The sequence below is a fragment of the Rattus rattus genome, chromosome 4 (assembly GCF_011064425.1).
Source record: "Rattus rattus isolate New Zealand chromosome 4, Rrattus_CSIRO_v1, whole genome shotgun sequence".
NCBI classification, from domain to species: Eukaryota; Metazoa; Chordata; class Mammalia; order Rodentia; family Muridae; genus Rattus; species Rattus rattus.
In genome coordinates, this window is record NC_046157.1 from 56,467,283 (window position 1) to 56,481,576 (window position 14,294).

General features: G+C 42.3%; 1 protein-coding gene across 1 annotated transcript in view; it reads left to right on the top strand.

Moving 5' to 3' along the window:
• The window catches only part of Ltn1 (listerin E3 ubiquitin protein ligase 1), a 54,443-nt gene extending 41,590 nt beyond the window's left edge, over positions 1 to 12,853 (top strand). The window contains exons 26-30 of the mRNA XM_032900483.1: positions 5,864 to 6,035; positions 7,238 to 7,458; positions 8,091 to 8,285; positions 10,253 to 10,420; positions 11,092 to 12,853. Of these exons, the coding sequence (XP_032756374.1) occupies positions 5,864 to 6,035; positions 7,238 to 7,458; positions 8,091 to 8,285; positions 10,253 to 10,420; positions 11,092 to 11,154 (819 nt within the window). The 3' untranslated portion in view covers positions 11,155 to 12,853. The remainder of the gene's footprint in view (positions 1 to 5,863; positions 6,036 to 7,237; positions 7,459 to 8,090; positions 8,286 to 10,252; positions 10,421 to 11,091) is intronic.
• Positions 12,854 to 14,294: the final 1,441 nt, after the last annotated feature.

A 14,294-nucleotide genomic window follows, 5' to 3' on the forward strand; every position in this document is an offset into this window, starting at 1 on the left:
AAGTGTAATGGTTTCGAATCATGGGATGCCTTAACTTCTCAAGAAACCCTTAGCAAATTGGATTGAACTGGAAACAGTCCTGTGTGTGTTTCCTCCTCCGGTTAGAAGTATATGGGTTTGTCTGTTTAGCTGGTTTTGTTTTCTTTTGTTTCCAGTCTGGCTTTTCCTTGTAGCCTTGGCTATCCTGGAACTTAGAGATCCACCTGCCTCTGCCTCCCAAGTGCTGGGTCTAAAGGTGTGCGCTGCCATTACCTGGCGGAAATATGTATTACGTCAAAACATGACAGTCACATAGGGTTGCTGGGTGCCGTGCAGTATTCCCTGCGAGCTCTAACTCTAACATTGTGACATTCATTCATCTGTAAAGTACAAACCTCAGGTTTTTAGATGAGTTAGTTAGGAAGCTGTTGTCATCCTCAGAGTTTAGCCCCCAGAACAGACTGTGGCTCCTGGCAGTCATTTCCCAGTTTCTCCCTCCCCCTCACCATCTCCAGATTACGTCTTACTAAGTTGCCTAGGTTGTTTCACTGTGGAGCCAGGCTTGGATTTGTGAGGACCACCATCAGGTTCTTCCTGGCAGCTGCAAAGTATTCTGTTGTGTATATTGCCACATTTGTCCCTCTGTTGATAAACTATGATATTGCCACTTCTGGGCTATGATTAACAATGCTACTGCAATTCATGAATGTGTCTTTTCTTTGAAGATAAGTTTTCATTTCTCTTGCACTGTAAACCCCAGAATAGGATTCACGTTTCTCCCCATTGATATGGTTAGTTTTTTGAAAATGTATAGGCAATATATTTTAGTAATATTCTTTCCTCTCAACTCTTCTCCCCCACATACACACCAATAAGACAGAATTGGAGTGCAGTTGATATAAACAGTGCCTCTTACTGTAGAAGACTGATTTTTACTCTCCTAGGGGTTATCAATCACAAGTAACTTCTTTTTCCTTCCATCCATCCATCCATCCATCCATCCATCCATCCATCCATCCATCTGTTTAGTTAGTTATTTTACATCCCAATTGCAGCCTCCTCCTTCCAGTCCTCCCCTCACAAGACCCCTCCCCCATAGCCCCTTCCCCTTCTACTCTAAGAACAGGGATGCCCTTCTGCTGCCAGTCCACCCTAGCACCTCAAGTCACTGCAGGACTAGGTACATCCCGTCCCACAAGGCAGCCCACAAGGATCCACATGTAGCCCACAGAGTCAGGACCAACCCCCACTCCAGTTGTTGTGGGACTCACATGAAGACCAGGCTGCACATCTGCTACAGATGTGCAGAAGCCTAGGCCTAGCCTGTGTATCACAACTAACTTCTGTGTCCATCTCCCCTTCTGGAGCTGGGATTTTTGTCTGACATAACCCCGTGCAGGTCTCGTGTGTGCTGTCACAGTGTCTGGGGGTCTGTTTGTATCGTCCTGTTTATCTGGATGGCGCCATTTCCAAGTCATCCATCCCCTTCGACTCTTCTGTGGCCTCTTTCCATCCCTGCCTGAGCCTTGAGGGAAGGGGTTTATAAAGGCATCTCATTCAGGGCTGAGCAACTCTGCACACTTCTCCACTCCTACAAGGGAGAAGCTCCTCTGATGGGGGCCGAGGGGTACCCCAATCTAGTGGTATAGCAGTATGTCATTAGGACTTATTGCTGTGTTCCTTTAGCAGAATAAACGTGTGTTTTCCCTTGGGCCTACCAAGACCTGTCTAGTGTCAGGTTCTTGGCCACGTTGGCAGTTTCAGGTTTGGGTTCCATCTTAGGGAATAGGCCTTAAAACCAAACCAAAACAACCAAAAAAAACCACCCAAACCCAAAAGACCCCAAAGCTTGGTCACTCCATGAGTTTGTGTCACTGTTGCACCAGTATGTCATTCAGGCATGTGGCTCTTGTAGGTTCTCCACTAGCATTCAATGTTAGCTTCCAGTACCATGAACACCACTCAGTGCAAACGAAGCTTCGGCTGGGCCACTAGCTTCCTGTCTCCATGCTGGATGCTGGATGACGTAAGTCTGATCATCAATAGGGCCATCCCATCAGGCTGTGGAGGGTGACAAGTAGCCTTGGAAGCAGCCTGGGATGTTTGGGGGGTGCTCTATGGGACCCCTTTGCCAGTGACTCAGGAGATGTTACCCACTCCTCTCCCTGGAGGTTTTACCTAGTGGCCTGCCTCATTTGGTTGGGCCATTATAGTTCCATATTCTAAACATGTTTTAGGAATCTATAGTATTAGGTTTCCATATGGCTTTTCAAAGGGCTCGGCCTTTAGTGTTAGCTTTCTCTACGTTCATTTCTTTATACTTCCCTCCCATCCTTCTCTCTATGTAACCCTCCTATCCTAGTCTTGCCTTTACCTCTACATAATACTGTATCCTCTTTCCCCTCCCTGGTCTCTCTTCTCCCTGGTCTCTTGTTAGCTACCTGGCCTCTGTGGCTATTTCTATTGAAGCACATGCAACTAAAGCTTAAAAGGTAGCAGGAGTTCCTCACGCTGGATGATTGCTTCTGTCTCCAGTCATCTACCATAAACTTAAGAATTGCACTTTTTATAAACAGCCAAATAACATTCCATTGTGTAAACGTACCGATGTTTTCTTTACCCATTTATCACTTGGTGGAAATCTAGACTGTTTTCAGTGTCTGGTCATTATGAACAGAGCAGCAGCGAACATCAGTGAGCAAGTGTTTCTGTAATAACGTGGGTGTCTGCCTAACAGTGGGGTAGCTGGATCTTGTGGTAGGTCAGTGTTCAGCTTTTTTTTTTTTTTTTTTTTTTTTTTCCGGGGCTGGGGACCGAACCCAGGACCTTGCACTTCCTAGGTAAGCGCTCTACCACTGAGCCAAATCCCCAACCCCCAGTGTTCAGCTTTTTGAGAAACCTCCACACTAATTTTTGTAGAGGTTTTGCAAGTTTGCACTCCCACCAGCAGTGGATAAGTGTTCCCCTTCCCCTGCATGCTTTCGAGACTGTGGTTGTTTTATTGACCTTAGCCATTATGACTGTGGGTAAGAGGAAATGTCAGAGTAGTTTTGATGTGCATCTCCCTAAGAACTAAGGATGTTGGGCATGTCTTTAAGTGTTTCTCAGCCATTCTCGTCTACTGAGAATCCTATTTAGTTCCATTCCTCACTTTTAATTCGTGTCATTGTTTCTTGATGTCCAGTTTGTTTGTTTTTAGTTCCTTGAATAGTCTAGATACTGACCCTCTGTAGGCTGCCGCTTTGCTTTAATGATAGTGTCATATGTGGTACAGAAGCCTTTTAGCCTCATGAGGTTCCATTTATAAATTGATGCTCTTAGTGCCTGTGAGATTGGTGTGCTGTTCAGAAAGTCCTTTCTTGTGTTAGTATTTCCTACTTTCTCTTCTATCAGGGTAAGCATATCTGGTCCTTCATCCATTTGGGGATGAGTTTTCTAAAGAATAATAAGATATGGGTCTATTTTCATACATGCAAATACCAGGTTTGACCAAGATTATTTGTTGAAGATGCCAACTTTTCTAGGATACTTGTGGCTGCTTTGTTAAAAATTAGGTGTTTATAAGTGTGTGGAATTATTTCTGGGTCTTCAGTTCTATCAGCTAATTGACATAATCTTTGTGTGTGTGTGTGTGTGTGTGTGTGTGTGTGTGTGTGTGTGTGCGTGTGCGCGTGCGAGTGTGTGTGTGCCAGTACCATGCTGTTTCTATTACTACAGCTCTCTACAACCAGATCTGAGACGGTGATACTTCTGGAGTTCTTTTATTATTCTGGATTACTTGAGCTATTCTGAGTTTTTGTTTGTGTTGGGATTTTGATGGGGATTGCATTGTGTCCGTAGATTGCTTTTGATAAGATAGCCATTTTCACAATATTAATCCTAATGATATATGATCCAATGTTTTAAAAATGTTTATTTCATTTTTAAATATGTGTCTACATGTTTGTCTTGGTATTGTGAGTGTAGACACCTTTGGAGGCCAAAAGAGGGTATAGGATGTCAGATCCTTTTTAGCTGGAGTTACAGGTGGCTGTGAACTGCCCAGTATGGGTCCTGGAAATCAGCGTCCAGTCATCTGCAAGAGCAGCAAGTGCTCTTGTCTGATGAGCCTTCTTTTCAGCCCTCTCTACAACTTTTCTTTTAAATGTCTCACTGTGTGACCAGACTGACTTGGGACTTATCTAGCCCCATACTGGTTTTCAACGTGTGGCAGTGTTTCTGCTTGTCTTTCCAAATGCTGGGATTACAGACATTTGCTACTACCACATGAAAACATAGCCACAGACATGTAAATACTATTATTTTAACTGTTAAAGGACTTTCCTAATTTCTAATTAGGTATATATGTGGTGGTAGCGCTGGGTGCCCACGGAGTCAGAGCCTCTGGAACTAGAGTTACATGCAGTTATGAGCTCCCTGACACAGGTGCTGAGAACTGAGCTGAGGTCCTCTGAAAGAACAGTCAAACACCTAACACCGAGCCATTTCTCTGCCCTTGTTTATGCTTTGAGACAGTTTCATGTAGCCAAGAGTGGCCTCAGAGTCCCTGGGTAGTGGAGGATGTGCTTGCACTTCTGAGCCCTTGCCTGTAGCTCCTGAGTCCTGAGATGACAGGTCCATACAAACACACTGGCTTATGCAGTGTGCACTGAACCGTGGAGCCCACACGGAGAGTATGAACAAGGCTGTGTGACCAGCACCCTCACTCAGTGAGCCATCTCACTGACTTCTGTATTTACTTTTATTCCTTTATATATGAAAGTATATTGTAAGATCAGGATGCTTTACAAAAGCAGTTAACCTGTGTGTCTGTAGTGTGCCATGCAGTTTGTTTTTATCTGGTTGTTTTCTCCTGGTTAATTTTCAGTAGAGGTACTTTACACAGATCATGTGACTTGGTCCCTCAGGAGGCGTGCTAAGGCCTGTGCTGGTGTGTTGTTGCTGTAAAGGTTCTATCTCTAGATTTCTCCACTGCAGAGGGGTTTTATCACACATCTTTAGAGTCAGCTCCAGACCTTACAGCTTATGCTGTGAGCTGTGTGGTCCACTGGAAGGAATCATCATGGAGCTGTTGCTGAGACCCAAGCAGTAAAGCTGCGATGAACACAGGCCGCGCTAGTGAGAGGCAAGTAGTTAGGACATGAGGATCACACAGAGTTCCGGGGTCTCGCTCACATGGTGCCAGAGTCTCTTGATTTCAAGGGCAGCTAGAAATTCATAGTTTTATTTAGAATTTTCTGATTGGTGGTGAAACACTTCTGATGACATTTTGTGCTACTCATTCCTGCATTTTGTTCTTAAAGAATGCTGTAATATTTGATACAGAGTAAAGTTAACCTCGAAAATGTGATTGGTCTTCCTCAGGAATTTGCCAGATTAAGACTATGGTGTGGAAGGAATGTGTGGAGGGCACGAGTTAGTCATCTGTGGGGAATGGCAACTACATATTCTTGGCTCAAATAGAGCTGCAAACCAATGTCGGCTGTACTGATAGGGAGTTGATTTGAGAAAGATGTTAGAACTCTGTATCTAAGAGTGAGGAGGGACACTGCTGGCTTAGGAGGAAAGGTGCAGTCCATGTCATAGAGAGGACTCAGGAGAGAAGATGTACGTCTCATTTCTAGGAGTGCTCCTGTAATGATGCGCTCTCGCTCTCTCTCTCTCTCTCTCTGTCCCCTCACCCTCTCCCTCCCCCATCCATGCATCCATGTCTGTTGAGACCGTGTTGGAGATGACCTTACTGTCGGTGCACGTTAGTGCTCTTCCACTGAACCACGTCACAGACCTCTCCTGTGTAATTCCTCCACTCAGGGTCCATTCAGGGTCATTGTTCTTTCGTCTTGGTTTAGTTGCCTTTACTAATGCATCCTTTGCTTTCCGCCAGCTTCGTGCTCTGTATTCAATGTACCTTCGGAAAACCAAGAGTCTGAACAAATTACTCTACCACCTGTTCAGACTTATGCCAGAAAATCCTACTTACGGAGAGACGGCAATTGAGGTGTCAAATAAAGACCCCAAGACCTTCTTCACCGAGGAGCTTCAGCTGAGTATTAGAGGTCAGTGAGTGACACGGGTGCATCCTTCTTAGGGACTTTGTACTAAACTTCCTGGAGGTGTGGAGGACAATCCCAGTGGGAAGTCTCAGCTTTGAGGGTGCCACAATGCAAGCTTCCCCACATTTATCTAGTAGGACAAATAGCTGGGTCTTACAGATAAGAATTCCATTCGAGTTTGAAGCTTTGTTCTATAGGAATCTTTTCTTTTTAATTTTTGTTTTTTGAGACAGGGTTTTACTCTCTGGCCCTCACTTGCCCAGGACTCATTGTAGACCAGGATGGCCTCAGACTCCTGAAGACCGGTTTGGTCTTCTGGGTTTAAAGGCATGTGCCACTATACCTAGCTATCTATATTCAGTCGATGAAACAAAAATTAAAGTGAAGTTGATGTTCTTCACCTGGAAACTCAGGTTTTAGTTGAGACAGAAATGCAGTGTATCTGTCTGTATAAACTATCTGTGAAGAACTAAACATCCTTAACCAAGGATGCTCTGTATGGGGTGAAGATGGGAGTGTTATGTGGATGAGTGTTTTGCCTGCGGGCATCTGCACTATGTTTCTTCCCAGAGAGGCAGTAGAGGGCGTCTGCTCCCTAGAACTGGAATTGCAGACAGCTGCGAGTGACCATGTGGGTGCTGGGACTCTAGGTTCTTTGGAAGAGCAACAAATGTCCCTAACCACAGGGCTATCTCTCCAGGATTGGATGATTTTTCTAGGACTTCAGTCCAGCAGCTTAGTGAGCTTTGAGACAATAAAGGAAGCAACTTACTTTTATAATTAAAAAAACAAAAGAGCCTTAAGTGTTTCTCTTTTAAAAATAGCTATCCCATTTCATTTGTGTTCTGTTATGTGAGACATAGGATAGTCTTTCCAGACTTTTCTGTATCAGGGATTTTTATTCCTACCTCTTGATTAGTTTGAGTGTGTGGGAGGGTGCTAATCTTCTTGGAGTTGGGGCCTTTCCCTGTTTTTTTTTTTTTTTTTTTCTTTTCTTTTTTTCGGGGCTGGGGACCGAACCCAGGGCCTTGCGCTTCCTAGGCAAGCGCTCTACCACTGAGCTAAATCCCCAACCCGCCTTTCCCTGTTTTATGAGGCACCATACTATTGTTGAGTAATGTTGGTGGCTTTCTAAGGTAATTCTGTTAGTCTGCTGTTCTAGGGAGAAGTACATATCACTAACTTGGAATTTGTTTTTTCCTCAGAAACAGCAACACTGCCATATCATATCCCACACCTGGCATGTTCAGTCTATCACATGACTCTAAAGGACTTGCCTGCCATGGTTAGGCTATGGTGGAATAGCAGTGAGAAGCGTGTCTTCAATATTGTAGATAGATTTACAAGCAAGTACGTCAGCAGTGTTCTTTCTTTTCAAGAAATATCTTCTGTACAGACAAGCACACAGCTATTCAATGGCATGACGGTTAGTGTCTGTCGGCTTGGCTTTTCCTAGATGAATGAATAGCACTTCTGTTTTTGACTGCTTACTTCATCAGAAGTTGTAACCTTTGATTCAAAATAGATAGAAAATTAACTACCTTATTTTCTGACTCCTCTGTGCTAAGAAAGACATAGTAGACGTTCAGGTGACACTTACTGTTCTTATCATTTGACTGCTCCACAGTGCTTTCCTGTGTTGAAACCTATTACAGTTAGATACTTTCTGTGCACAAAGCATATCTTGTAAGACAAACTGTAAATGTAATAAAGTCATTCGAAAGCATGCTAAAGTCTTTATTTTGGAGACAAGTCTCACTTGTAACCTTGGCTCATAAGAAACTCATTATGGAGACCAGTCTAGACATCCACCTGCCTCTGCCTTCAGACAGTGTGGATTGAAGGCATGCGTCATCACCTCTGCCACCCGCCAGGCTCTTAAACCTACTGTTAAATGCCTGGTATCAGATAAATGGCAGGCTTTATGTCCTTATTCTCCTGTGTAGTCTTCAGCTGTTAGTTGATCTATCAGAATGTTTTGTTTGAATTATAATAATATGAAGTTGTTTTGGCAAAGAAAAAATACCTTTGTTTGAATTGTATCCTGTCGTATTGCAGGTTAAGGCACGAGCTACTACTCGAGAAGTGATGGCCACTTACACCATCGAAGACATAGTCATTGAACTCATCATACAGCTGCCTTCCAACTACCCACTGGGTTCAATAACAGTGGAGAGCGGGAAAAGAGTCGGGGTGGCCGTGCAGCAGTGGCGCAACTGGATGCTGCAGCTGAGCACCTACCTCACCCACCAGGTACGCGTCCGCTTCCATGGCCTCTCAGACCACAGGGCCGCCGTCTGAGAGCACAGCAGGGCACAGAGATCCCTGCTTAGTGTGAAAGTAAAACTTCTGGGATAAAGCCGGGCATGGTGGTGCACTCCTTCAATCCCAACACTCGGGAGGCAGAGGCAGGGGGATCCCTGAGTTCAAGTCCAGGATAGCCAGAGCTACGCACAGAAATTCTCTCTTTGGAAAAAACCAAACCAAACCAAACCAAGCCAAACCAAACCAAAAAACCAGTCAACCAAATAAAACAAACAAACAATTCTTGGATAAATGTTCTCTCAGTTGCTTTTATTTCTGCATTCCAACTTTGCTTTGATCTTTAAACTAATTATAAATCTCCAGTTTTGTTTTTATTGTAAAGTATATACTTTAAGTATTTTACAATAAAAATTATTTTAAAGCAAGTTTACATTCCATTATTGTAAATTCATATTCCATCAGCTGAGATGGTCAGTTGAACAATTAGGAAAGCAGTTCAAAATGACTTAATTTTCTCAGAGAAGCTAAGAGCATAGCACTTAATGCATTGGTTCAGAAGGCAGTAAAGCTGTTTCTCTATCCTCTATTCCCAGTCTCTTCACATAAACTCTGTATCTTGAGCATTGCCCACTCTCAGCTTCCATCCCAGACTCGCTCTCAGCGGTCTCCCTTCAGCCTTCATCTGTTCTTGTCATCATCCCACTGTGCACTAGGTCCTGTTCTCCAGGCCTGCTGTGCTGTGGACTGACCTCCTGTGTGCAGTGAGTTCCTAAGTGCACAAGCCATGTTGTGTGCAGAAGACAGCCATGTTCTCTGGTGCTTGCCTTCTTTCTGCCCCCTCTTCCAAGATGGCTCCTAAGCTTTGAGTGGTTGGTTCGGATGCCTCAGTCACGAGTCACTTATTCTCTCGGCATTTGACCAGCTCTGAGATTCTCTGTTGCCATCCACATGAGAAAGGACATCACTTATCTGAGGATTTGAAACATAAATGTTTACAAGTTAAAAACATGCTTGTCATTTAGCAAAATAAAAGTAATAGGGCCATGGGCTTTTGACCAGGTTTACAGTAGCAGGTTTGAATCCCCTCTTATGAAGCAGGACACACATCCAGGGAGAAAGCTGTGGCCACCCTTGCAGCACTCGTGCCACCACTGCACAAGTGGGCACATCTTGCCTGGTAGAGTCCAGTGTTGGGTAAGGCAGTTTCTTCCTTAGTGACCTTAGAGCACTTACTGGCACTGAAAGGCAGGGAGCAAGTGTTCAGGTCAGTTCCAGCTTGGTTTCTCTGTATTCTACACCCAGTTCTACACTAGTCTTCTTACCTAGTTCTGATAGGCATCCAGGGATAATTGTAACAGTCTCTGTTGTTTGGGGGCCTCTGGGACCTTCCTAACCAACCATTCATGCATAGATAGGATTGCATTAAATTCCTTTTTTCTCTTTTTTGTAAAGAAGATGCAAAGTTTGGTTGGGGTAGGTAGGTGGGTAGGGGCAGATCTGAGTGGAGACCAGGGAGGAATTGGTAGATATGATCAAAATGAATTATGTAAAATTCTCAGATTAATGAAAACCTAAATAAATAAAAAATAAATTTAAGTTAGCTTATAAGGTATGGGTTTCTGTAAGGGGAATATGGGTTTCATATTCCCCTAGCTTTGGTTAACTCATTTATAAACTTCTACTTCTCTTCTACTTCTCTGTGCCCCTCCCTGCCTGAATCTCGCTTAAACCTTTAACCTCTAGGATTTCTTATAAAAACTGTCTTTAGTGATAAAAATTTTTTGTTTCTAAAATTCAGAGATAATTTAAAATAACATTTAAGAAAGTTAGGAGATAGTATGATCAGCCAGAATCTCTTCTTTCATAATTAAAATTCAGCCTAAAACATGTGGTATTGAATAAAAAACCATCTGGAGACCTTTAGTGTGTGGTGACTCTTTCCTCTTTGCTCGCAGAATGGAAGTATCATGGAAGGCTTAGCATTGTGGAAGAATAACGTAGACAAACGCTTTGAGGGTGTCGAAGATTGTATGATCTGCTTCTCAGTTATTCATGGTTTCAACTATTCTCTTCCCAAAAAAGCCTGTAGAACATGCAAGAAAAAGTTCCACTCAGCTTGCTTGGTAAGGCAGAGAAATCGCTTAACATTCTTTGTGGTGTGTATGTGTTATGTGTGATATGTGTTTCAAAGCTTGTGTGTCGGACCAGTAAGGTGATCTCAGCAGGTAAGGGAAAGGGTGCTTAATGGGAGGAGAGAACCAACCTGACAAAATTGTTCTTCTAACCCACGACCCAGTCACTGCGCATTCCTGTCACGCCAACACACACAGCGTAAGACAGTGTGTTTATGGGAGACACTAAGAAGTGGATTTTCAAAATCTATAAAAGATATTAGTGATTGACGGAGATGGTGGTCAAAGCACTTTAAGGAACGGCTACTCTGATATATGGCTCTCAGCACTCAGTGATTGGCGGTCTTCTGAGATCCTGTCCAGGGTGGGAGGCTACAGGACTTGACTTGGGTCGTCCAGCACCAGGGACACGAGGGAGCTCATTTCTTCATATGTCTTCCTTCCACCTTAGTTTTATGCATGAGCCTAAGTATACAGTTCTTATCACAGGGTAGCCTCCAGAAAGAACATTTGATTTGTGTTAATTTTGGAGATACGAAGCAAAATTCTTAGTTTGTTCTTTTTTTTTTTTTTTTTTTTGTGACTATAGATTACCTTCTATGTGTATATGTGAGAAGAAAGCTTTAAAAATTTGTTTAACATTAACACCTTTTCTTTTTCAGTACAAATGGTTTACATCTAGCAACAAGTCCACTTGTCCGCTCTGTCGTGAGACCTTTTTCTGAGGTGTTTTCATTGGAAGTTGTCCCTGCAGAAGGTCAAGCCAGAGGGAATGGATTTGGCTCCATCTTGAAGTACTGGCGTGAAGCCAATGAGCATGACAGAAATGCCATCACTGTCAGTGTGACCCTCAAGTCAGGCTCACCTCTCTGTAGATTGCTTTGTAAATCTTTGGAAACTTTTCTTTTACAAAAGAATATTACATATTTGAGAGAAAATATTTATATTAATGGCTTAATCTCTTTGTATATTTAAAATTGAAAATAAATATCTCTTCTCAAAAATATTCTAAATTATAGAATTGAAATTTGTGAAAGCATAAACTATATTATAACGTGTCAAAGCACCCAATGTGTTGGTCTGTGCTGTAGAACAGTCCAGGTGTAAGGCAAATGAATTGAGCCGATTTACATCTGCAGTAAAACTACGGCTTGTTCGTTAAGTGATGTTTCGTTAATGACAAACGATAATTAAAAATTACTCTGATTTTCATAGTTTGAATGACACAGTGAGGCTGAGCTATTTCCATCCTCATCCAGAGCTGTTTGAAGCATCCTCCGAGATCTCACATGACGAAGGGACTAAGTGAACTCTAAGGGGCTTTGTCGAGAATTGTGAAATTCATCACTTACATCCTTGACACTAATCTTTTGCTTGTGAAAGAATCATTTCCATGTTAATGAGATTTGAACTGTAAATGTGTTGGTTGAATCTGTTACTCAGTGAGACTACAAAGAGTGGGAATCTAAAGGAAGCAGTTGTTTGATTAGTTTGTGAAGTAAAATGGTAGCAGTCTATCAAGAAAGGAAAATTGTTACTAAAGTATAATCATGTGTGGAGAAACAATATTTAAAAATCTTGTAGGAGACTGTAAATTTGTAAGCAGAGTTTGCTATCCTCATTAGCCATAGTTAACACCAAATCAGGAATTGGGGGAGCTAATTACTTAAAACTATCAGGAATGAAGGATATAGTTCTAAGTAAAATTAATTGTTTTGTTTTTGTTTTGAGATAGGATTTCACAATGTAGCTCTGGGCTGGGCTGGAACTCATCCCGTAGACCAGACTAGCCTGGAACTCAAGAGATTTGCCTGTCTCTGCTTCCCAAGTGCTGGGGTTAAAGCTCACCACCAAACCTGGTGGAATTATGTCTTAATGGATTGAAGTGTGTAAACACGTGAAAATCTGCCTTTGGTTACAGTACCCTTGCCTTTAAAACTGTATTCACAGTATAAAGTGTGGAAGCTTGGATCACAGTCTTCCATCGCACATCTAGTAGTTAGGATACCTCAAGAGTCAGTTCATCATCTGTGTTTCAAATGTTCAATTAGAAGGGTGCAACTCGTGTCAAATAAAATTACTGCTTACCATCAACTAGTCACAATGAGTGTTATTGATACAGTGTGAAACTGGTCAGGAGTACAGTCCAGAGTGAGAACTCCGCGTGGTTACAAGTGCAGTGTCGGTTTGTCTGTCTCCTGTTTTACTTTTCTGTATAGTAGTTATTATCTTACAGTCTTGAGGTTCAGAGACGGATCGTAGTGTAGATAGCAAGACTACTACCTCTTACCCTTTCCTTACAACACTCTTACCTTTCTATGTCTGCCTCTGACACATTGGTCACAAGGATTGCGTGATGACTCTGTGGAAATCACTCTTTTCCTTTTAAAGTGATTTTACAATAAAATCTTGTTTATAACCTTTCCAGTATTGGTTCTTGACTTTTGACCCAAAGCCCAGGTAGAAGAGAAGACAGGGTAGTAGAGCCTTGGCTGTTGCAGTGTGTGGGCATTGGTAGCTCAGGACTGGGAATACATTCTGGGGTTGTGTGGGTAGTCGTCAGTCACTCCTGGGGTAATGCTAAAGAAAGCTTCCCAGAAGCAAGGCTGAGACTCAGAAGGCCACGTTCAGGTTTGATTCATTTAGCTTTGGCAACTCATGGACGGGATACCAGCCCTGAAAACGTTAGTGTGAAAGGAACTTAAAATTGCCAGAGTCAAAGCCCCGTTACAAATTTACTTGAAATCGGAAACTAAATAGCGATTTCTAAAATCTATCTTTAATTTATTTTTCTCACTTAATATATGTATATGGATTTCTGTGGCTTAAATAACATTAACACTTGATAGATTTTATGGTGTGAATAATTATTACTTTATTATACCATTATTAAATTATGAAAAATTCAAACATACAGAAAATAGTAAAATAGCAGTGTGCTACTTGTACTCTTCCCATACTATTTTGCCATATTTGCTTCTGATTTTTAAAGAAATAAAATGTTACTCTTATGTATTCTCTGGCCCATTCTTCCTTCTCTGGAGCCAGCTTACTGCAGTGAGTTCTGTGCATTCTTCCCTACTCGACGACTTATACTTCCTGCTCTCTGTCTCCATAAATAATGTGTAGCAGGTTTTTCTTTAGAGAAATTTGAAGGTGCTATCCCACTTGTGTCAACTTCTACAACTTCTCCACCTAACTACTATTCAACATCATACCTACTCGTCCCGCTCACCACACCCACCAGTCCTCATACCTACCAATCTTCCTAATCGCCATTTTGGGCAAATGCTGCCAAATACATTCTTCCTCAGCAAATGTGGTAGGCGTTCTGGAGGCATGAGCTACAGTGGAATTTCAGGTAACATGATCTGTAGACTGTTTGCTATGTAGGTCAGATTGCTCCCTAATTTTGCTACGGTAGCACGTCTAGCAGTACAGTGAGAAGATTGTGGTTTATACTTTGTTACTCATGCTTGGTCTTAATGGGATTTTCCAGTTTCTAGTTGGAGCTGTGATCTGACTGCAGTACGTCTCCTGACATCTTGTTATGATTGACACTGTCCTAACTACTGAGAGAATTTCATTGTTGCCGGTCCTTATTTTAAAAACATGTCCATAATTTGTGCTTATTTTAAAATTATGGCCACATAGTGCTTTATTATCTAGTCAAGTATATAGCTTATCTTCAACATGGTATGTGACTTAACTTCACGAAATTGTCTTAACGTTGGTACTAGTCTGGATTCTCTGGAGGAACAGAGCTTAGAGAATGAATGTGTATGTTAGAATGGCTTACAGGCTGTGATCCATCAATCCAACAATGGCTGTCTACTAACAGAAGGCCCAATATTTGTTCGGTCCA